Raw genomic sequence first — 25,793 nt, 5'->3', positions numbered from 1 at the left:
GTGCAATTGTTGCAAATGTTGGTGGTTTTACTTGTTCTAGATTTCCTTTCTTAAAAGATGAATTTATGTGAAATGTTTATTGACACACTAAATATGTGCTATACATGTACATGTACTTAGTGGAAACTCTTTAAACATGCAATGGCTGAACCATTTTCTTTAAACTTGCAAGTTGCGAATATTCTATTGTAAAGCCTTTTAAAAGTGTAATTTTTCTGCTCAAATTTTAATCAGTTTTGTTGCCCCTCCATAGAAACCTGAGAAATCATGGAGTACATGATGCATGAAATGTATCATTTTTTAAAAATTTTAATAGTAAAAAAATGGCTTATGTCTTCTGCAACTCCTATGTCAATTCAATGTGGTTGGCAGATTCATCACATTCATATTAATTGCTACGCACATTTTTATATAGCAATGTGTCTGAAACAAATTCATGTGATTTTTTTTTAACATTGAATAATTGATACGTTGCTAATTAGTTTTCGTTTTTAGTAATGCTTTGAATGTCTTGGAAACCTTTCTTGTTCCAGAGTTCAAGATTACATGACACTATCTTTATCTTTATAATCAATTTTATGCCTACTTTTGCCATTTTGAAAAGAAATAAATAGTTCTAGGAGAAAATTCAATCACTATTGGAACTTCAGTATCAGACTTGCCTAGTAGTTTGTCATATCAGTAGTTTGTTATATATGTTTAGCTAAGTTAGAGTTTGTTGTAATGCTATTTGGTGGCTATTTAGAAATACAAAGTCTAGACTTCTTTCCAAAAAAATCTCATTCAATGTTAGATTTGAAACTGCTGTGCAAAAATCTCTATGTAGAATGCTGGTTTGTGTGCTGTTTGTGCAATTAAGCTGTTGTGCCAATTGTTGTAAAAAAATTAGAGACAGAAACCTTGTGATGCTTATGTAGTAATAAAAGGGCGCAATTAAAACAATAAATGTATCAAAATATGAGTACAGTTTTCTGTTTTAGTGTGGTTCAGGCATGTATAGCATGTTGGGACAATCAGGATCCCATACAATGTCTTACAATGGGCAAAGTTCATTGTGAATTTTATCTGAATTTCTTTTTTTCTGGAATGTAACCCAAAATTGCAAATCTTGTTTCGGACTCCAAACTCCTGCAACCCCACTGTATTCTTTCCTGGGGAGTGGGGCCAAGTGGTTAGGGTTCATGACTCGTGATCAGAGGGTCAGGGGTTCAAATCCAGCTGCTGGTCATATGTTGCAGCCTTGGGCAAGCTACTTCGCCCCCACTTGCCTCTTTACCCAGGAGTTAGTCTAGGGGCTAGACCTTGTTATGGTTTGATACGCTATAACCCGCCATCGCGATAACCCGCCGCTGCAAGAGGGCGTTATCATGACCAACTTGTATCGCCCACGAACTTGTCAGTAGCAACGTCTGGGCCAATTCCTAAAATCTCCCCCCGAAAAATGGGGGAAACTGGTGCGCATGTGCTACTTTTGCAGGCAATTTCGGTAAATTTTCAGTCCCACACATACTACACACAACAAAAGAGCTGACCAGTGAAGTTGAACAAAAGTCTTGTGTCTTTTACAGTACTGGAAGAAATTTGAGAGTTTGCTTCGGAACTACTATGAATTTTTTAATTGCGCATTGCATATATTAGGCCAAATAGGTGCGCGCGCATTACACAACCAATAGGAATTGTCCTAGACGTTGTTCCGACGGGTTCGTGGGTGAAATTTGTTGTCTTGATAGCACCCTCTCGCGGCGGGGGTTATGGCGTATCAAACCATAACAACGTCCAACCCCTAGACTACACAGGAGTATAAATGGGTACTGGTATTAGCTGGGAAGTAACTTGCGATGGACTAGCATCCCATCCAGGAGGAGCAGAAATTATAACAGTAAACGAACAGAAACAATGAGAGACAGTTTATCTCAGTGTGTCACCCAGTATGCAAATTCTCATATTTAGTATATTTTATTAATTCCTCCACTTCTAAATTCCTCCAATCAAGGAGGAGAAAAAAAATACAATACTATTTACACAGCAAACTGCAATAATACGTCGTGATAGGATTCAGTGACGAGCCAACAGTTCCCTCTGAGTATAAAATTTTACAATTTGTACAGAATATCACATTTACTTATTCATTTTTCCTCCCACACATTCACAAATTGTTTTAAAAAAACAAGAGGGAGAAAAGATTGAGAGAAGCAGAATGGTCTGCTCTCCTTTAAAACTGGCCATGGAGTCTCTTTCCCACCATAGTTAGTAAAACATTGTTGATTATCTGCCGAGTTAAGACATGCCAATAAACACAAGATACAACTCTCTCCGAGGAATAAATACATACACAGCCTTGGATTATTAACTTTCCAATACCAATTGTTGTTTGAAGGCATGTTTATACTTCAAGCATGTTTTAAACACATTCTGCTTCTGAACTAAGTATGCTCTTTGCTACGTTCTACTGCTTACATTCTCCTTTAAATGGACAAAGGTTTCCGTTAACAGAAAATTGTGTGGTTAGCATGAGGGGTTTACTAAGAGACTTTCAGATAAGGTTTTTTTCCAGGTTGTTTATGAATTGAATACAGCGTCAAGGTTATGGCAACATTCATACTAACCATATAATGTCAGTATATTTGGCCACTGCAATATATGTGCTTAAGTGGATTTTTTTTGTTGGATGTTTTTAAACCAAATAAAAATCCATAAGGCTGAAGTTAGTGACTTCTTGCATAAGTACCCTGGTGGAAAAAGTGAGGAGACAACAAAATGTTCTTGACTGAAGGCAAACAATTTTCTGAGATCACTGTATAAAATTCATGCAAATAAAGTGCCCTTGAACAAAGATATTGACAAATTGGGAATGGCCAGCTGGATGGCTCAGTGGGTAGAGTACCGGTATGGTATTCTGGAGGTCGTAGATTCAAACCCCGTACAAGTCAATTTCTTTATTCAACTTTATTAATTCTAATAATTGCACCTAGTCAGTTTCCATTTGGGGTTTGCATGATGAAAATAAAACCTTATTGACAAAGTAAGCATTACTTAGTGTAAATACATTTTAATGAATACTTTTCTCCACAAGAGCTGCTTCAGTTGCTACAAACTGGGTGTGGGACTCTAAATGCTTCACGGTACGCCCATGGTAAGATCAGTGCACTGTGTGAGGCTAAACTCACAAAGACCACTAGACTTGCCACCAGGTTAATCACAGGACCAGCGATATCACTAGGTGGCTCACTCCAGAGGATTTCTCTTATTGGAGCCCCGATTCACTACACTGCTCAATGTGACTAGTGATCAATGACATGGACTGAGATGAACTTCATCTATACACTATACCAACCAAACTACACTGCATGGTAAAAAAAAAAAACCATTAGACCATCAGCCCACCACACTGACACTTGCAGTGTTTTATTGAACTGCATCTGGAACCCCTACCATGAACACTCATCCACATTCCATTTTATTTGACACTACCTCAAGATAATTAAAGACCAAAGATAAAAGAAAGAGCAATACCAGACTGTGGAGGGAGAGAGAAACCGGCCTTACACACTATGTATACATAGTGACTTACATTAAATATGCATGTCTGCCACCAGTTAAAAAATGCCTATAATTTTTAATTTAGTACAAACCCGCTTTAAGTATGGTTTTCATTATACCAACAATACACAACGCTTTAACGACAAGACAGCTAGCTCTTAACTTTTTAACCGATCCAATCCAATGTCCATTCTTATTTTTAATTTTTTTTGAGAAACTTTTGTTCAAGTGCACCTTTCTTCTGACTAAATACCTTGCTCCAATCATTCCAAGACAAGATAAATTGTTCTACTCAATAGTTTCGTAATATTAAAAGGCTTTTTGCCATTCTAAATGAATGGCACAGTCAGACCACATCTTTCTCAGATTACAACCATGTTTTCTTAATATAAAATTCAAGCCTAAAATGGAATTTATAAATAATAAGTTGGTGCCAATCAATGTTGGGAAAATTGCAGAAGTTCAGTCTTCAGGATACTAGATCAAGATGGCTGCACTCGGTGCTGTGACAGCCAATACCTCAATTATGGTAACCAATCAGGCTACAGAATTGTGTGCATTAAAATACATTCCTATAGCTCTTTATGACAGAATTTGTCCTGAAGCTGCCAATAAGAGACTTGGAATAATTAAGTGTTTCTTTTCCATTAATCTATTTGAATAAATATAACATGTACAATTGCACACAGTACAGGCGGGTAAATGTGCGCTGCACAGAATCTTGGTGTGAAGGATCACTTGGGACTTTAGTAAGCCTCTCTTGGTTCAAGAGGTCACCACTGATTGACTGTCCAGCCTTCTGGAAAACCCAAGTAGGATTTGTCCCTGATTATTCAACGCCTGTCTGAATAGTTGTGAAGGCCCTGAAGTTATATTTTCTGTTAGTTAGGTCAAGATAACTTCAGGAAACTTCAGGAAACTAGACCAAAACAGTACACATTTCCACTTTATTTGTTGGCTATGTTTATAACTTGGTTTGATAGAACAGCCAAATTGCCTGTTCCATTGATAGCGGAATCCTCCCTTTTGTGGGGTTGGGGAATCCCCCCAAGGTGATCTTGCAACTAATGCCAGCCCTGCATAATAACTCAAGAAGGCACTGAATATATTTTAAATGCTGACCACAATGGATCAAATTTGCAATTCTCTACATACATACCCTGCTTGTGATATACATTTTTTCCCTCCATTTTAATAAATGTCAATTCCAATTGTGCCAATTCATACCACATTTATACCAGACACTTTAAAGTCAAAACGACAATCTTACAGCTAATTGGAGGGTTCCACTTTTTTTTATAATTTTTTTTTAAGATCCAAAACACTTTTCATGACACTTGTAGATTTTTATTTTTTAAATTTTTTTTTGTCATTAATCCTTATTTTCACAGCATTTTGCACATAATTTTGCTAGAAACCATCCTCAATCTTCAGAAATTCTACCGCTGTGCAAGAATGCAAACGGCAAGTTTTTTTGTACACAAGTGACCATTAACTTTCCATTGGCATCAAACACCATGAAAAGTAATAGTGACTGGCCTTAACTTCCGTAAATCCAACAATATCCTTTAAACCTCCATGTGAAATTTGAAGGCTTTTGTGAATGATAATAGAGATGGTATTTTACCAAGAAAATGCTACCTTAGACATGAATGAGCTTCTCTTAAATCAGGTTCCCTACATTCACAACACAGTTGATAAGGGCAACAAAGTCTGAGGTACCAGTCTTTTCTGCCTCTTATAAACCATACACAGAATAGTAGAAATTATATAGATTGAGATTTAGCTCACAGAAAAAAAAATTTTCATCGCAAATTGATGAGATTTTTAAAGCAAATTTTCTGAAGATAAAATGGCTAAATTCTGGTAGCGTAAAACTCACGATCCGAAGTCCAACCAATATTAAAGATATGCATGTTTATGCAATTTGTACAACAGGTAAAATAATGTCTCTTGGAAAAAGACTTTGTGCATTTTGACAAATGATCCCAAACTAACCCCCTCCCATCCATAGGATCAATAAAAACCATCTTTAAATTTCCTTCACAGTCAGAGTACATTTCACCTAGATGCTTATCTTTGTACGCACCAAACAAATTGATACATATATTTTCGGAACTATTGTTTCTGATACATTTGGTGTAAAGACTTGCCAAGAATTACTGCAAAGCAGCGATCAAGTATTAAAGATCTTGAGTGAATGATTAAGAATAGACATTGGATGAGGACAGATAATGCGTAGCTGTGGTTCTCTGATGTCCGGTCTTCGTATATTTTCTTATTACCTTCACACCTCTACACTGCAATTACTGAACACATTGCCTGCTGCGGATGGCACGTCATCTCCAGGTTAGCATCAAGCCAGAGGGAACCACGTGGGTCACGTGACCTCCATAACGACAGACTTGTTGTTGGGTATACAGGCCCCGCCATCTAGTGAATGATTGGCGTCTTCATGCTTGTCTCTGTTCAAAGTATCAATTCAAGATGCAAGTCAGATTAGTTGCATGGATCAACATATTAAAAAAAAGAGTCAGATGACACAAAACTTGAGTTTTGGGTGATAAGACAAAAAAGAGAACATTGAGGCCTTTAAGAGCTATTCCAACAGGAGAAGAAATTAAGCTTCTTAGTGTTAGTAATATTTATTGTTTACTTTAAAAGACATATCTGGGGTGGTTTTTTTTTTGGCACTGGCAATGTGGACATCAGCAATAAGTGATCATATTTGGTGACATCAAGTGAAAGCAAATCTCTAATATAGGTCTGTGTGGTTCTAAGAAGAACCAGTGGTAACTCAACATTTTGGACAGTATGCTCTCAGCAGACTTGCCAGGGTTTTCATTCTGGGTGGGGAAATATTAAATGGTGGCTTTGTCATCAGTATAATGACAAACAACATGGGCAAAGCATACTATCTGTAACGGTAACCCTTACCCCTCCTGCATCCTCCAAAATCAATAAGTGCTTCTTTTTTTAAGGATTGAGATTGTATACTTTTGAAAGATGAAAAAAAGTAAGACTGCTGCAAACTGCTTACTGACTGGATGGACCTGAAATATATAAATCTAAAAATTAATGTGGCCTGACGTTGCGAACTTAGCAAGTTCTTCTTCAGAGGCTAAAACAGAAATGACAGAGGTACATACATTAACATGGGGGTGCACACAAACATGCAGGGATGAAAGAAGAAACACAAAAGGAGGATTAGGTGGGAAAGGTGTGGAAACTGGAAGGATGCAGGGGAGGGTGGATGAGAGAACAAAGAAACAAAGGGACATGGCAAACCACAAGGGGTCTGGTATGAACAGGGGAGGGACCAGAAAGGGGAAGGATCAAAGGTCACAGGGAGTGTTAACGGACAAAAGAGTGTGGGAGTGAAGGGGGATTATGCGGGGGGGGGGGGGGGGGGGACAGTATGGAGGTGGAAAGGGATGAAAGATGGGGGAAGATGGGTAAACACAAACAGAGAAGACCAGGTGGATTATCTGTAACAGAAGACAACGGAGGAAGAAAACGATTAATCATTTCCAAGTTGGATGTTGAGACCATGTGGTTGAATAGTTCGAAGACGATTCATCCACACTTTCTCTCTGCTGAGGCGAACTGAGTCCTTGCGATGCCCAAGAGATTCAATGCCCTGCAAAATCATATCAGAAATGGAGTGGTTAGGCAGGTTGAAGTGATGACCAACAGGGGTGTCTAGTTTCTTGGTGTTGACCGTTGACCGGTGGGCATAGAAACGCTTCTTGAGCGTATTCTTAGTTTCACCTACATACTGCACTCCACAGACCCTGCAAGAAATGAGATATATGACATTAGGGGTGTTACAGGTGATGTTACCAATGGTTCTGTGGGTAGTGACAGAAGAGAGGCCAGAAAAGGAGTCAGACTCCTGGATATGAATCTGGCAGACAACACATCTGGAACTACATTTGAAAGTACCATGCTGGGTGGGAGGGGATGCATCTAAGGATGGAACTTCAGCTCGAACAATCAAGTCCCGTAGATTTCGAGGACGCCTGTAAGCCAATGTGGGGCCGTTGGGGATGGCGCGGGCAAGGCGATCTGAAGTATGGAGGATGTGATGATTGTCATTAGTGATTTTGCGAAGGGGAGGGAGATTGGGGTGAAACGTGGTAACCAAGGGAATCATGGGTTTGGCCATGGCATCAGGGGCCTTTCCCATGAGAGCTGGATTTCTGGGGATAGCTTTAGCTCTGGCAATGGCACGATGAACTTGGCGAGAGCTGTGACCCCTGGCCACCAATTTGTTCCTCAGTATCTGTGTATGGCGGGAGAAATCGGAATCATTAGAACAAATTCTTCTGAGTCTGAGTGCCTGGCTAAACGCTATGCCAGTTTTGCAGTGCCTGGGGTGACAGCTGGAGGAGTGGAGGTACTGGTGGGTGTCTGTGGGTTTGGAATACAGGTCAGTGGTTAGTGAGTTGCCTTGCTTGCGGATGGTGACATCCAGAAAGTGGGTTTGGTGAGCCGAGAACTCCGATGTGAATTTGATGGTTCTGTGGAAGGAATTGATGTGGTTAGTGAAGGTCAAGAGACTGTCCTCATCGCTGGTCCAGATGAAAAAAACATCATCAATATATCTCCACCAGATCCAAGGGCGACATGGGGCCGAGGCAAGAATGCGTTCTTCGAGGTCACCCATGAAGAGGCAAGCCATGGACTTTTGAAAGATGTTAAAGTTTTAACTTGATGTCATTAGCACTGCCTCTGACTATCATCGACACTTCTTCAAAAGTGAGTTTGAGGATTTCTTAGGATTGAGGCAGTGGTCACCCCTCCATTGAACAAATTCAAGAAATAATGGAGGATTTGCAGTATTGAGGATGGATCCTAGCCAAAAGGACTAAGGGGTTAGGGTTACGTTTAAACCATTTTTTTCTTCTCTCAGAACACCATAGGACATACAAAAATGATATTCCTTCGCAGTCAACACCAATAATTTGATAACTTCACCATAAAAACCTTCAAATTTTATCAATACAGTATTGGTGTTAATTGGTAAACTCAGCTACACAATAGATTCAGCACCAAATTTGAAATAACGTCAATGCCGACAAGATAAGTACAAACCTGGCTTCACATCTGAAGCTTTGAAAGTTAAGTTTTCTGATAAATGTCAATATATTAAAATATGTGTGACTTCAATTTTAATTTCATTTTCATGTTTTTTCCCCTTCTTTATGACATGCCATGCAGAATAATTTCATAATAAGTATTTTTATACTTTACGTAAGGCTCTTGTGAATGAATTGCTGAGAAAGTTTTCAAGTAATAGACAAATCTGGCAGCAGCCATTTTCTGCGGTGGCGCAAGGCTCGCGCGAGGCGTGCTCAGGTAAACACACATGCACCCTGGGCTCCTTCGACCAATAGGAATACTAAAATGCGCGTGCAGCTCGTCTTTCAGAATGCTTGCAGCATGTGCGTGAGCATGACACCACCACAGTAAAAGCTTCTAATTCTGGTCGCCGGATTCCACCATAGGAAATGAAATTATGGGCAACTGTAAAGGACGGATGCTTTCCAGATTGCACATATGAACATCTGTAACAACCCCACGAGAAACCAACACCTGTAAATCCATTGGTAAATCGTGGATCAAATGAGAGTCCTGTGACTTTCATTACCTTGATATAACGTCGATATTGTTTGCTTGGGAAATCCGCTTGACAGCATTAGCAAGTGATACACTCTGTGCTGTGGACGGCACTACATTGGTGCCATCCAAGTTCAATCTAGTCCTCTGCCTATCTAGACTGCCTTTTCTCAAGGCCTCACTGCCGGTGCCACCATCTGACAAAGACTGCGATACAACGTCCAGAGAGTTTGTCATCGCCAACCCATCCACGGCATTCACATTGCTGGGTGTGGTCATACTAGGCGTGGTTGTAACAGGTGTGGTTGTAGAGGGAGTGGTGGTCTTGGTGGCTCCTAGGGGATAGTTTAGCTGTAGTACTGTAGCGGCTGGTGCCGTGGAATGACCAGTGGGAACTAGGACAAAGAAAGAGTTAAGAGTCTTGTTATTAACCCATTAGCACCTGGACCTCATTGGATTACATTGTATTTTTTCACTGAAAAATTAATAAAACCATAGAGTGCTTGGCGGTTTCGCGAGTAATTGGTAGGGTGGTTTCAGGCACTACAGTGACTATATAAAAAGAACCAAGACACAAACCAGTGGATGAACTTCACTTTTTAAATACATTCACAATAAACACACCACATGACAGCAATGATTGCTTTCAAGCACTTACTCTTTAAAATAATGACCCAAATCCTAAATTGCAAGTTTATATTTTAATGGCAGAGCAGCAGAAAGGATTAATGTCAACAAACCTTTGGTAGAAGCTTCTATGACAGCCTTGTGGTTCAACAAGGTGTTTGCTGCAGAATTGTTATGATTCTCCTTGACTCCGACAATGCTCGATGGTGACACTAAAACAGGCAATGGGTCTACGATAGCTGACTTGGGCTTGCTTAACTCTCGGCTAGGCTCCAGGGTGAATCGAGATGTTGGCAGCGAGCCAAAGGACGTGTTCAAGTCTGAGGAGCTGTCAGAGTTCACAACATCCACCTCAAGGGTTTGCAAATCCTGAGACTCAAGCAATGGGCTGATGGTGTCGGTCTCGGCAGCCGAGGCCAATGAGGGCAGTGTTTGTTGGGAGGAGGAGGGGCCTGCTGTATCACTGTCTGCTGTACTATCACTCTCCATCAGCATCTGCTGGGGTAGCTTGCTAGGGGTCTCAATGGCAGCGAAGGTACGGCTGTGTTGCAGGAGGGAGTTGATGCTTTCCTCCATGGGAGCTTGCGACTTGGACAGCGGGGGTGTCAGTGAGGTGGTAGGAGCTTGCTGGGGTGCTGGTGGGGGTGTCTTTGGTCTGTAGTGCAGCCTGTACCAAACAAGACATCAATAACAATTCCGGATAGATAAGAGTCAAAACAAAAACCATTTCATACAATACATGCCCTTGAAAATCTTTTTCATTGAACTTTTATGCTAGAAAATGTAAACAAACAGAATTACCCATTGAAGACATGGGTCAAACATCCTAAGGCATCCGAGCATTTTCCCTTTCCAGGAATCCAGATCAAACCCAACCTTTTGGAATGAAAAGAGACTTTGACAGCCAACCTTGGGTCTTTATCTGTCCCTTCTGTCTACTAAAACAAGCCAGAACCGGAAATGTTGACTTACATTCTTTTGGCCCTGATCTCTTCAAGAAGAAAACTTAGTGGAAGACTTGTTTGTGATGAGCTTGCGGATGGCGACCGAAGCGGCGATACCGGCAGGTCAGAGGTGTTTGACAAGGCATCATCTAGCTGTTTGTAATTCTCGAAAGGTGTCCATGCTCTGTCAAGCAGGATCCTTATAGAGATGACAAAACAAGAGAATGGAGAATACAACGGTTAACTTTGGTAACTCTGTGTAAATCACTTGGCAAACATGCCTAGGTGGCATAATCAATGGCTCATTATTAATCAATGCTTCAAGTATGACAAGTACAAGACACTTCAGGCCAGCATGCACTTGAGGCCAGTTTGTGGAGTTACTTCGCCATTTAAATACACAACTACTTGCCTACAGCAAAAGTAACAAAAGTATATCAAATAGCATATCAATTGTCTTTGTAATGGTATAAAGAATACCTTATAAAACCTATTACGGAGAAAACCTCAAAGAAGTAGTATAAAACCAATTAGGAGGTCATGTCAGGAAAGGTCAGAGGGCACAGATGGTTCGAGTGAAATTGAGTGTGAATTGACCGATCCAGAGGTGTCGGCTGATTTTCATTGGACTATCTCCTGACGTAAAAGGTGTCACAAAACATTTTAAATTGAACACTCCTGACTTTGTACAGTGTTTTTCTATTTTAGATGGGAAGTAGAAAAGAGGAAATCAGCTGATTCGAGGAAAAGTTGAATGCCTGAACTTAACAGCCTGGTCGACTGCATACTTCAGGCCTGTTTGAGGCTTACCTTCCTCCCCTACCGACCCTCCTCCTAGCCAGCCCCACACATCGCCTAGGCTCTTTCAGTGATGTACAGCTGTAGCGATACCTGTGGTCTGTTGTACCTTTAGGTGGATCCAATGACCACGGCCACCCTTGCACTAGGTCTGAATGAGGCTGTGGCACCAAAGTACAGTCAGAACAAAAAAACAATTCAGGAATGATTTAAGCACTAGAACGACTTTCAGCTGGAAGTGACTTGGTGTACAATTTTACTACTTTGAGTTTTTGCTGGCTTTGTGAGCAGATTTTCAAGACTGTCTCATTACATATTCAATTGAACAGTTGAACAAAGAAATTGAATGGAGCGGGGCTTGAACTTGTGACCTCCGGACCACTGTTCTGGTGCTCTACCAACTGAGCTATCCAGGCCTATGTTGGTGGTTCCCCAATTAGTCAATATCTTTGTTCAAGGGGCGCTAGTCAGAAGCCATAAACCAGTATGCCATATAGCCAGGGATAAAAAACATGTTACAGACTTGGGAAATAGCAAACGGGGATCACGTATTCTTAATTGTTCACTGTATATGGCCTGTTTTATCACAACCTCACCATAATTTGTGATGTTATGAGCAATAGAGTAGCATTATTAAGAGGGTCACTATCCCATGTTGTTTTCATTCCACAATGTAAAATTACAGAGGGACAGAATACTATTTTCTCAATTCGATCCCATCTCATGTCATTTAACATACAAGTGAAAAATCTCAACCGTAGCAATGCTGATGTAATAATTGATGTACAACTTACAGCCAAATAATGGCAGCCTTTCTTGCGACGGAAGGCAAAGATACCATCAGGATCAGCCTCCTCTTCATGGTCTGACGTTGATTGCACCTGCTGAGTAGTACAAATCAAAGGAGGTGGTGTCAAGTCTTAATTGATTTATTTACTTCCAAGTTTACTTTCTCATAAATGAAACAAGGTGTTTGTCAAAAGTACACAGGCACTGTGGCTGTGAAGAGTGATGACTTGAAAGAGGTATTAAAGACATGTTCATTTTGAGACGCAGAAAGAAATCCTCAGAATGACACTCCATGGAGATTCTGTACAATCAGGCACGGATTAAAAGACCTATCTGGGCACTAAAAAATAAAAGGCACAACCATAGGTTGAGATCTCGATCATACTATATATCCGGGACGAGTTCCGGACAAGTTGTGGGTAGAATCATTCACTTTGTCTGGAACAAGCTCTGCATTTGTCCTGGAGATTTTCCAGAGAAATTATGATTAGCAACTGCTTGACTCACCAATACTGATAACTTCATTGCGGGAAGATTGCAGGGAAGTTGTTCAGAATCCTGCAACATATACCCGATACAATGTCCACAACTGGATTTGAATTGCGACAGGCCCTTACTGAAACAGGATTCCGCTTCAAACTCGGAAAGCTTGAAACAATCGATATGAAATATCAGTTGTGGGGAGTGTAAACACTTGCTGTCCCCCCCCCCCCCCTGCAAAAGCCTTGGAACAAAAGGTGTTCTTTTATGGAAAGAGTTGCTAAATGTGACTTCATGGTAACACAAAAGCACTGCCTACCAGATGGGAAAACTGTTCCTAAAATAAGAAATTGTAGTTTTGGAATTAAATAAATGGCGGGGTATGTTTTGCAGGAACTTACTGGGGAAAGCTCTTCCTCTGAGCTTCTGATATCAGGAAAGCGAGGTGGCTCTATCTCTCCCATGGAGGAGACAGATGCCTGGCGTAGTTTCTTTTCCTCCTTGTGTTTCCTCTTCTTGTATTCTCGCTTCTTCTTCAGACCATCCTCCTAAAAGATTTTGAAAAAAAAGGAAGGGGGGGATTTAAGAATACAACTAATCTGAGTTATGTTCATAGTTCATATTAAGATAATTTTGGCAATTCTTTAGAAACTGTAAAAGCCAGTTATTTTATGAAAGCCTAGTTTATAATGAACTCTCAAGCCTTAGATGTCAAAAAATGTACACCTTGGTTGACCTGATCAAACAATTTTCCCAACCTTATGTCTACCAATGTAAGGGAGCATATCAAACTCACAACCCTTCAAGTGTTCCACCGGGAATTTACTACTTTAGAGCTAGGCACTGTTTCCGCTGTAAAAGTTGTTGATTACTATTTGTTCTGACATGGCAACCTAGATTTGTTCTTCCTGGATAAGCCATTATTGCAGCAGGAGCCTTCTGAACAGAACAGGTTTGTTTGGCATTTTGAGATGCTTCCTATTCAGTGACTTTTGGAGAATGACAAGACTCCCCATGGACACAGCTGACAATGATAAGCACCTTACCGTTTTCATGGACCATGGGCCATACTGGCTGCCGTTGGGTATTGCAGGGATAGTGAATGATGGCTGCCGTTTGCTCAGCTCTTCACACTCTGCTAGAATGGTGCCACTTAAGTCGTCCATTTGATATCTGACAAAGGTATGGCCAAAACACATTGAGACATCATCAATGTCGCTAAAACACCTGGTATGACGACACAAACCCAATGAATCATGCTGCTTCTATGAGTCAATTGCAAGTTGAATGTGTATACTGCTATCCTTTGTCTATATTTAAGGCTCCAATCTTCAAATGTGAATTCTCCAGACTAGATGCACCCATTACTATATCACACCATGAACTTGCAGCTCTGTAATGGTCTGGTGTCTTTGTGCCATTCTCACCCACTGTACTTGCAGTGTGTTCAGGCTTCTCATATGTTACTACATGCCCCCAACCTCCCTCCTGCAATTACATGAAACAGAATCAGTGTCCCTAGTCTCGAGAATTCAAAAGTAAAAATGAGTCAAACTTTTTAGCATTTCCAAAGTTTCTCATAAAGGGCATGGGGTGACTAGAGAAATGCTCAATTTCTCAACGTGCAAAACTCCATATTTTGCACATTGTAAAAATCTTGAACTAGTTTCGAAGGCATTTGTTGGAATGTTTCACTAATAACGTACCTCTTTTCAAATATCTCCAATGTTAAGTGGACGGCTTCTTTTTTGCTCTTTTCTCTTCTTTTCACCATCTCCAGTAACGTTCTGTTCATAGAATACAAGTGAGCATTAGCAACATACTTCACTTAGCTACACTGTTACAGCTCAAGTGGTTAAATATGGGCTTCATGCAGGAATAATAGACAGGAACATATAATGATGGCTTTGGCATGACCCCTTAACCAATTAGCACTCGCATTACATTGTATCACATTGCATTACATTGTCTTCACTCTTTGATGAATCCATACAACTATAGAGTGCTCAGTTGTTTGGGACGGTATAAGGAGTAATTGGCAGGGCGCTTAGGGGCGGTACAGAGACTAATGGGTTAATTAATATGCATAGCATATACACCTGATAGCAACGCATGATGGAAATTTCTTATGCCAGAAATTATGCCCTCAAGAAAGAGTATAAGTTTGGCATGCCTACGGTCAAGTTAAGATGAGATGGTAAAGGGTAACATAGTTGAGTACAAGGGACGGATGGGAGGCAAGGATACTCACACAGCCCGATTCAGGTCTCTCCTCAGTTTGAGCATCTTCTCATAAGATGCTTCATCATTCTTTCTGTTCTTCCTTGTCTGCATCTTCTCTGTTCTCCTGCGGAAGGCAACGTAGGGATTGTTGCTGGTTGAACCATCCCGTTTCTCTTGCCTCACATTGGGCATCAATCCGCAGCCCTGTCAAAGATACACACAAATATTTACTATGCCAAAGCCCTCTTACATCATCAATCATAAACTATTACTTCGCAAAGATGCCCCTCCTCTTATAAGGGATGTGATGAGGATGTGCCTCCTTTGAGGGAGAGGTTAAAGTTTTGTGTGAAATGCATAGCTGCCAACTTTTCAAAATCCCAATTAGTAATCAACCCGCGCGGTCATTTTCAACTGCTCGTTTTATCAAAATCTTTACCAACATCGAGTACAGGTACATGGTCATACATGTGCATACTCTTCTTGTTGTGAATACTAATGTACTGTAGGCCAAAAGATAATTTTAAAAAGAAATTTAATTTTGTTTCAATGTCTGTATTTGTTTGTTGAAGTAAAATGAATAATAACAATAATAACGTGCGCATATTTTTTTTGAGATGCATGCTATCGATGTGGAGTTTCGAGTTCGTATCAATGTTTTTACACACAATGATTTAGGGCCACCATATGCAATAGAAATTTCCCGCCAACATACCTTGCAAACGCATGCTGATTTATCTTTTCTGGACGTTGTGACAAACTCAAACTCTATTACCAATTATTCCAACCATACTCTTATTAAATTCCATGATTAAAATCTCGCACTGATGGGTCTCATCCCAGCAATAAGCGACCAAATGTGCTCACGATCGTCACTGAAAAGCACTCACATACAGTACACACAACCACACATCCACGAGATGCACACAAATGACACACCATTGAAAAATAGTTTTAGTCTGGTCCTCAAGTACTCCACTGCGCACACTGCATTGATGTCTATCAGGTGCTTGACTGCATTCTTATTAGACTTGTCACCAGTCCATCCATTATCGCGACATTTCGCCAGAAGTTTTCGGTCAAAAACGATACTTTACAAGTATTTTTTTTTCGTTAGGTAGAAAATGGGAAATTCGTAATGTTTAAGTGGCAAATCGTATTTTCGTAATTTAACAAACAATTTGTAATAATTACGAAAAATTCGTAACAGTTGGCAGCTATGGAAATGCACTGGAACTAACTGAAAGGATACAAGTGGGGGAGTGTGGTCAAGTGGTAAGGGTCCGTGACTCATGATCGGAGGGTCAGGGGTTCGAATCCAGCTGCTGGCCAGATGTTGTGTCCTCAGGCACGCCACTTCACCCCCACTTGCCAGGGTGGCAACATCAGGCCACCTTACTTCTTTTGATGTTTTCAGAACTGTTTAGTAATGTATGTCGATCCTGGTAAACATGCATGTGGCTCTACAACGTCAGCAGACAGCATCAGGGAAAGTAGACTGAGAGGCTGTGGCTAAATCGGTTATTTCTGTGGCTTCAGCTTCGGCTTTTGTAATTGCTGGCGAAAGCCACAGCCGTAGGACACAATGCCTGTTGCAGTCATATACTCACAGTCATTGACTTGAGACGTTTGTTGAGCCAGTAGTCATAGACTGCTATGATGAGGTCATCATCCTCCTTCAACAAAAGCTTAGCCTCTTTCAATGTCACCACCTAAAAAATAATGAAAAGAACAAACGTTACACAGGAGGCCACGTTATGGAGCTGCTTACAGAGAACATTGCAAAGCTGAAGCATATCCTCAGGATGTTTTCATCCTGATCCCATTTTGAGAGGCAGGGCTGTTGGAAGATTTTGAAGGATTGAGGCAGTGGGTATCCTTCATTTACACATAATGTAAGTGCACATTTTTGGAGGATTTTAGATGGTTTCTTTTCCTATTTCCAGCTGTTAAGTACTCAAATCAGAGCTTGCTTATGTGCTTCTACCCAGAGCTGCCAACCTCCAAATTCCAGAATCAGTAGTCCTAAAGCCAGAAATCCGTATTTTCATTCCAAAATCAGTATTTTTCAAAATTGATGAATAGAACTAATGCTTACAAAAAATGGCTTACCAGAAGAAGCCCACATATAAAACTGCCGGTACAACTTCAAAATAAATTGATGAACAGAAAAACATACACAGACCAAGAGAGATCAAGTTCTGTGAACTAACTTGCAGAAATCTTTTTTCTCCATCGATGTTTACTTTTATAACACTTTGCATTTTAAACAATGTCAAATTCAACCATTGATTGTACACTAATCACTATGGCATGCCGTGAACTTCCAACGAGTTCCAAACACGTGCAATGGTGTCTTCATATACGTACACATGGGGAAAAAACTACGGAACCAGACTACCGGTAATAGCCCAGAAAAGATACAGGGCCCTATAGCCACATGCTCATTTGGCCAGACGGTAGCTGACGGTAGGCCTATGTATGCTGGAGAATGCGTTTGAAGTCTGCGTCATGCACTTTTTTTAACACTATTATAACTATACAAAAGACGGAGCCAGGCAATGTTCTTCTTTGAATCTATACGCTAGCGATATCAGCCCAAGATTCTGCTGTGCCACGGCAGGAAACAAGATGGATGTGCCGTAAAATCACATTTTCACTCAAGACCGGAGTTTTAAAAATGCAAAGAAGTTGATGCCTGAAGATTATGATTGGATTTTACAAACTCTGTATTTATTTACTAACATCCGTACTTCCGTAATTTTTGTGAATTCCCGTATGAAATACGGAAAATCCGCACCAGATTGCAGCTCTGTCTACCATACAAACTGTGAAAAATGAAGACTGATTAAAGAAATTAATATTGCGCTCGCAATACAGAATGCCGTTTTCATCACATTCATTGAAATTCAAATTAAAAAATAAGATTTTGCAGGGAGAAGATCGTTTGAAAAATTGGAATTTTGGATAGAAATTTGAAAAAGTCGGAATTACAATTAAAAATTGCAGCTCTGTGATTTGTGATGTATATTGCGCCTTCACACGAATATGAGAGTGTGAATAGCTGGTTATACCTTGTGACGTTATAACCAGAGATGCCTATATAGAAAAAGCTAAAGAGAAGGCTAGCCGACTTAGGATTAACCACAGTTCTGCATCAGACTTGGTCCCATCTGTTAATATCACTGTCTAGTGAATATTCATACCTGTTGGCCACTCCCCTTTTCTAGTCTGTCCATCATCTCTTCAAACTGGAGCTTTGTGATTTCGAAGGTTTTGCTGTGTTTCCGCATCCACTCTTCGTCTTCAGCATCCATGTCATAGTCCGGAATGTCCTGCTCCATACTAAGGGCTGCATAGGGCAGGGAAAAAAACAAAGTTTTTACTTTAAGGCTTTGAACATCCCTAAAAGATTGGCTTATCCGGCAAATGTTGTGCACAGCAAGATGTAAAACAAAAACAATTTGAACATTTTGCTTCAAATTTTGCAATCGTAAACATCTTGACACAACTTAATATGAGCAATAGATTGATACCATTCTACAAATATGCATCTTTCAAACCCTAAAATGTGTTTGAGGGTCCATAGAGTTCATTATCATCTACTGTATAATAATGTATAAAAACAAATTGAAAGGTTTGGAGCGTTAAAGAGAGGGGGATAATCATTTTATCCTTACTCTGACTAGGCGTGTGACTAGTGAATCTCAATAGTTGACTAGTCGTGCGATAAAAGTTGTGACTTTTATCACATGACTTGTAGTAGTCGTGACTTTTTATCACACGACTAGTCGACTATTGAGATTCACTAGTCACATGCCTAGTCAGAGTAAGGATAAAATGATTATCCCCCTCTCTTTAACGATTCAAACCTTTCAATTTGTTTTTATACATAATTATACAAGTAGATGATAATGAACTCTATGGACCGTCAAACACATTTTAGGGTTTGAAAGTATACATATTTGCAGAATTTCTTGGGGTTTTTTTTCCCCCTTGGGTGAATGGGTTAATGGGTTAATGGGTTATAAGGCAGTTTGATCAAAAGTCTGTTTGCCCAACATATCTGTGAAATTATTAATTTAACACATGCTGTACATGTATGTTTATCATGAACATGCATGTACTGTACATGAACATGTACTCTTCATGACTATGAAGTCACTTCGGAATTACAGTGTGCAGCGTTGTACGACTTTTATTAAGTTGCGAGGCAAAGATCGGTAGTCACGGGGCAAAGATCAGTAGTAGTCGCGGTGCAACCGCTAGGCACAGCATTAGTAGTAAACGACTAGTTGCGGCACAACGACTAGTCGACTAACTCAAAAGTGAATGGCCATGACTACCAATACCTTTTTTTCATTGGCGACTAGTCGCACATGCCTAACTCTGACTGAACCTACCCATGGAGATGTACAAAATTTACTTCAATTGGCTTTAACCGTTAGTACCTGGACTTATTGTATTACATTGTATTTATTCACTGAAAAAAATCTTTAAAACCATAGAGTGCTCCGGCAGTTTCGGGTGCTACAGTGACTAAAGGGTTAAACCATTCAGGCAGGTTAACATGCAAACTACCGGGGTTAACTTACGCTGAACATGGACGTATTGTTTGGGCTGCTTGTAGGATGCATCATACAGGTCCTCATAATAATTGACTGAGGTCTCAAAGTCTGGTGTTGGAATGACCAGTTGGTTGGCTGAGCCATACACTTGCTGTGCTGAAATGGCTCTCTGTAGATGGTGCTCCTGATACACAAAATGACAGAAACACACATAATTTTAATCGAACATATTTTTTTTAAAGGCTATGCACTTGGTTAGTGTAATCAAACATCTCACAGGTGTCTTATTCACTTGATCTTAACCCTAACCACCCTGTATCTTTCAAAATCCTCTTTGCCCAAAGTGGAGGAATTTTGAGGATTTAGGTTACAGGGTAAAAGTGCGTTACTAATTTCGTAGGATGCACTTTGTCAAGATCTTTTGACCTTGTGTTGTTTTTGCTCAGCCATGCATAAATATAAGCCTGGATTATGCCTTTGTACTGCTCCAGGATGTCACTGGCCAAGCCTCAAAATATTGACAGTCACTGCCGCAGGATTTTGCAGGATTCAGGCAGTGGTCACCCCTCAATGGACCATATTCAAGAAATAATGGAGGAATTTGCAGGATTGAGGCTATTTTTCCATGAGGCCAATTGGAGGATTTTTGCAGGATTGAGGCTATATCCTAGCAAAATGGCCTAGGGAGTTGTGGTTAATTCATTAAAAAAAGAAAACGCTGTCTGTATAATCTGACCGACACCAGTATTCCATCTGTAGGATTTTCTGGAAGTGTTTTTCTCCAATAAAGGAGCCTACTTGCCGTAAAGTTATTTTGTGGGAGTGGCTCGACCATTTTGTAAAGATAAGGATTATCTTTTTTTTCAGCGTGCACGAGCCATATCGATATCCAGTGTTCTCCACAGACTTTTTTCTTGGGAGGGCGGCATGACGTCATCGGACGGGCGCCCGTCGGTATGACTTCATCGAGCGGTGAACTGGGTCAGTACATGGAGTACGAACGCAGACGGTTACGACGATTGCAAGGTGGTTTTGGGGAACTCCCTCTCCCCTCCGGCAAAATGGAAACGAAGTTCTTTAGATGCGATCACAGGCAACCATGTTTTGAAGGCTACCGTTTGTGAAGATACTGGTTTGACTCTGCATTAAACATTTCAACTCTTTACACCTTAACCTTTGGAAGCACGTTGTGGAAACATCTTCGGTTTCGTTTCCCGGTTCTTGAATAAACCTAGACCCGTGAACGTGGCGTTGTATACAACGCCATGCTGTTGTGTATTTTCGAACCTAGCGAAATCGATCCGCCTTACACAATTTCGTATGGATGTTGAGTACTCACCTAGAAATCTAAATTTGCCTGTCCGCGTGTTCAGGATGTGTCATTTCGACGAAATTGGCCATCAATGAAGACCCATACGAACATGTAGAAATTAGATTTTAACCCGAGTACCCAGGGTCATTTGCGTGTAAAATTATCGGAGCCCTCCGAGCTACCCGTCTGCTTCATGTGGCGCATATGATAGGCGGCGTCTGATTGGCCAATAACGAGACCACGTGATAAACGCAGCTAATAATTTGGAATCGCACTTATGATCCGGACATCAGGAGTGCCCGGAGCGTCAGTGCGATACCAAATTATCTGCAGCATTTATCACGTGGTAAATCACATGGATCAGGAGGAGGTTGCAGGATTTAGGCTCCACTGGCGTGACGTGTACATGTATTGTACGGTGTTCTTCCCAGTCGTGTACTACTAGTGTCGCACACGCACACTTAACCGTCAGCTGGCTGTGGCCGGCCACCGCAATGCTGTGTATGGCAGTCAGGCACAGCAGCTCGAGTTCTCGTTTGATCCAGAGCGCCGGGCGGAAAATAATCTGTGTAGAAGGGAGCTTGCCTGTCCACGTGTTCAGGATGTGTCATTTCGACGAAAGTGTTGCGCCTTGGAATTAAAGTTGTTTTCATCCATGATTTGTAAAATATTTGGCAGGGCGGTCAATTTTCTTGGCAGGGCGGTCAATTTTCTTGGCAGGGCGGCCAATCCTTTGGCAGGGCGGCCTTAATTCTTAGGAGGGCAGCCCGCCCTCCCAAAACCTACATGTGGAGAACACTGGATATCAACATTGCGCACTGTGAATAAGGTAATCCCCTCTCTTTAGAAATGGTCCAGACGCTCAAAACAATAGCGTTACTGCATGTAGTCGATCACATCAAGTGGGTGTGCAACATTAGCAGTGTTGAAAAAAAAAAGGATGTTGCTGAGGGAAAACTCGGATTTATCGAAACAATCATGTCATAAACAGCTGTCTGGTAGGCCTATTTAGTATTTTGTAGTCTTCAAATTCATGTTTGTTGTGTCCTCTTCTAGGTTAAGTACCATATCGGACTTCAACCCCCCCCCCCCCCCCACATTGCCTTAGTTCAATTTGGGTGTAAAGAAGTGGAATTTATAGAATTTAAAATATAAATTCCCCTCCCCATGATCTGAGTGATGACAACCTATTAATTTTAGCTGGCCACAGTGGCCTAGGCCTAAGGCTAAAAAACATAGTGGGTCTTTGGTCAGACCAAAGTTCCAGAATTGATGCGGCGATGCAGTGTTTTTCTTCCTGTTTCACTCCAGTCAGTGGCCGTGTCACGCACACACAGCCCTGTTTGACCTCAGTTTCTTGTCCCAAGGTCGCGCACGCATGGCCCAAAAACGTACGCGAGGTTTTACGAGATTTATGCGAGACTACAGAAAAACACGAAGAGCCTGAATACATGTACTGTTTGGCCAAGATGGCTAAATATGTGAAAAGTTGAAATCGTGTGCTTTATTTTGATACCAAAAATAACTGCTAATATAAAGTGTTGTTACGGCCTGTCAACACCAAATCATATTTTTTATCAACAAAAGCGAGGGCTGATAGTTTTTGGGTGTTCATTCGATTCTTAAAAAAGGCCGAAAGACACAGCAAGATTCATTAGATAGAGGAAAGTATACGCTTCATTTTCATGTGAAACAAGTGCAGGAGACTTCTCATGTTTGATCCAAAATCGCCGGTTGAAAAAATGAAGACTTTTGAGAGATTTCATGATTTGCAATCACATGTACGCGTGTAAAAGTACGCCGATGTTGGCCTGAAAACATTGTGAATAGCACGTGCGAACGTGCAATGAATGACTTATGAATATTCAGCAGGCCATACTTGTACTACTCGAGCTCGACCAATCAGTGGGCGTATGGAGTCACAAGGTCACACTGTGTTTGGGTTCCATGCTCTATGCTTTACAATGGCGACGATCTTTTCGCGTTGTGAAAAATGGAATCTGTTGGAAACATAAGGTGTACACCAAATTCTTTAAATATTAACATCACGTTCACGAGATTTTTTGTAGATGAAGGTTCATTCTTTCCTTTGGGAGACTTTTATCGTCGTCGGAAAAAAAACGGAAATTGCATGACCTAAATTTTAGTAGATTTGTCCATGAAATAATATTGACAAAAGGCATCAAAATCCTTTATTAGAGAAAAAAATACCTTGATGGATGTATGAAGTAGGTTTTAACTACCTAAAACAACTTTGTTTGTTTGGATCGGTTGTGGTTTGCCATGAAAACTGCAAATTTTCTGAAGCCTTTTTTTACGGCCATCTTTTGCTGGCCTCGCGTTGCTGTCAGTTGTATGGACGAGAAAATAGAGCAGCTACTACTGTGCGTGCCACGGCAACTGACTGACTCCACAAACAGACACAGAAATATGTATCATATTTCATGTATCCTCGATCCTCCTATTTCTGCGCAGATAAGGCTTTGCAACCAAGTAGCTTAAAAATAGCAAAGCAACCACTCTTTTCCTCAACGAAACTTATATTGTTGGCTTACGATCAACCACCGTACCGATTAACAAAGAAAAATCTCTTTATTTGTGGCAGCAAGCGGGGAATTCCAAAGCGTGCAGTTTTGGCGTTGTAGAAAATAATCCTGCCTAATTCTGCGCAGGGGACGCTTCATGAAAAAATATGTGCTGTCCGGGCCATGTAACTCAATATAAACATTTTTTTTTAATAACTTAGACTTGTTGGCTTTAGGAAATTATATTTTCTGAGCTTTTCAAACAAATTTTCTTTCTTTTTCCTTTCTTTTGTCAATGCCAATACACTTTTCGTAATTTCAAGATTATTTTCAATATCCTATTTTCGAGATTTATACAAGGGCTTAAATTTACATATTTATATAAATACATTTTATACATATTTACCTATTAAATGTAGATCCCAACGATATTGTTATTCTGATCATTCCAATCAACGGAGACAGTTTTTAAGATGTCAGATTTTAAAACTTATGACCAAAAAATTCCCAAAAAATATAAGAATTGTGTCTTTTTAGTTGCACCGTAAGTTTTACATCCTCGTAGAAACTGCAAATTCTTATATATGACATCTTAACTATAATACTGACGATATTGGGAGACCAAGAAAGGTCACCGTTCGGTCATATTTTCGACTTCTGCAGGCCCGGAAGCATCTGCCTGCATTTGTACTTAGTAATTAGCTGTAAAAAGCAGATGTTTTTCATATTGTGCCTGAATTCCTGGTAAAGCCTTCAATTTCCAATTTTTTCGGCTGCTGGTTTAAGTTCATGCATCAAAGCATATGATCCCAGTGACTGTGAAAGTTTGTCATTTTTTAGGATGCATGCCTTGCAAAATATAACTTAAAGGCGAGTGTGCAGAAATAGGAGCGCGTAGTTTTAGGGGGTCTGACGATATTCAGACACATGATAAATTGCTCACATCACATGTCACCGTGTCGATGACGAGCTACCCACATTTGAGGCGGTGCGGCAATAGAGGGCGCTGTTGTAGCTCAGCGTGGAAAATTTTGAAAAAAAATTGATGCGTACTATTCCTTCCTCCATGGTACAATCAATGGCCAAGTTCGGGCAAGGACCATTAGTCGACTAGTGGTTGATTTGTGACGTACCTTACGCCTGCGCACTAATAGCAACGTGCGAATGTCTCTAGTCAAACGCTGGTCAAAATGTCATCGCAAAACTTCTGGATCCTGGCTCTCTGCTAGCGTTATGAATGCGCGCGGCTATTGGTTACCAGCGAAGCAACCAACCTCAGTAGGCTGGTTCCAAATAGTCGACTAGCGTAGTCAACCATCGTCGACTAGACAGAGTTCGGGCAAACTGGGTTAACCATTGGTCAACTATAGTCCTTGCGCGAACTTGGCCAAAATCGAAGCGCGCGCTGACCAGAGACTGAACATTTTTGTTTTTTTGGCCTAAGGCCCAATTTTGTTTTTAGACTTTAATAAAATGCAAAATTGCAAATTGTGAACAAAAACCTTTAGTTTTGAATTGTTACTAGGCTAGGCCTATGGAAGAAATATTATTATGCATAAAATCTTGGAGAAGCAATGGGGGGGGGGGTGCAATTTGCAAAAGAAACAGCCCAAAGTTGTCCAATACTGAATATTCATGTAATCACTGGAGAAGAGAATGAATGTGGGCAAACAAAATGGCCGACGAAAAGCCAGGTCACGTGATTAGATTTTTTGGTGGTAATTTCCGCCCTAAATTCAAGGAAATATATGTTTAACAATCAAATACTGTCATGAAATAATTAAACTCAAGTGATTCCACAAAAAAGTTTTCAAAAAACTAAAACAGTTGACGTGCTTTCCGCATTACACTTCCATGACTTCCGTGCGCGCCAAATTGGTCAAATCAAGATGGCCGCCAATAGACCTCATTAAATATTCAAAAATATTTTATGACTGCGCCGTCATCGTGGATCTTACCGATTCCTCCTCTTTCTCCATCCCCGTTGGCATTTGAGGCACTGCACGGTTGATGGCCGAAAAATCCGGCAAATCCGGCAGGTCCTCTGTCTTGAACACGGGCATGGGTTTCGAGGCATCGAGCGCCCGAGCACGAAAAGATAACTTGCTCATGCTGGCCGATTGCCCGCTGGTGACCCAGCGTGCGATCCCCTAAAATACTGCCCAAATAGGGATCGGTAGCACGAAATACCTATCCGACGTGCGATCGTGAATGTCGTTATGGGTTGACATGCGGTTTTTCAGATCTTAAAATCGGTAGAAACTATGAAATAAACAACATAATTCGTATTTTTCACCGTGTCGCCGCGACATCATGGCGGATTGAGTATCCGTCCCATGATGCTTTGCACGGGCTCCTCCTGTAT

At 40.7% G+C, this 25,793-nt stretch overlaps 1 protein-coding gene across 1 annotated transcript; it reads right to left on the bottom strand.

Annotated features, from left to right (window-relative positions):
- Positions 1-1,913: 1,913 nt before the first annotated feature.
- LOC119719965 (enhancer of polycomb homolog 1-like) lies at positions 1,914-25,793 on the bottom strand. The gene is made up of 14 exons (XM_038189449.1): positions 25,387-25,793; positions 19,619-19,775; positions 18,230-18,375; positions 16,634-16,735; positions 15,052-15,227; positions 14,507-14,587; positions 13,847-13,973; positions 13,202-13,348; positions 12,326-12,415; positions 11,544-11,692; positions 10,762-10,932; positions 9,903-10,456; positions 9,194-9,557; positions 1,914-6,005 (listed from the first exon to the last, which is right to left on the bottom strand). Exons 1-14 carry the CDS (start codon positions 25,537-25,539, stop codon positions 5,921-5,923), a joined length of 2,502 nt encoding a protein of 833 aa, XP_038045377.1. The 5' UTR covers positions 25,540-25,793; the 3' UTR covers positions 1,914-5,920.

Source organism: Patiria miniata, unplaced genomic scaffold (genome assembly GCF_015706575.1).
Source record: "Patiria miniata isolate m_02_andy unplaced genomic scaffold, ASM1570657v1 HiC_scaffold_9, whole genome shotgun sequence".
Classification (NCBI taxonomy): domain Eukaryota; kingdom Metazoa; phylum Echinodermata; class Asteroidea; order Valvatida; family Asterinidae; genus Patiria; species Patiria miniata.
This window is presented reverse-complemented; position numbering and strand designations above follow the sequence as displayed.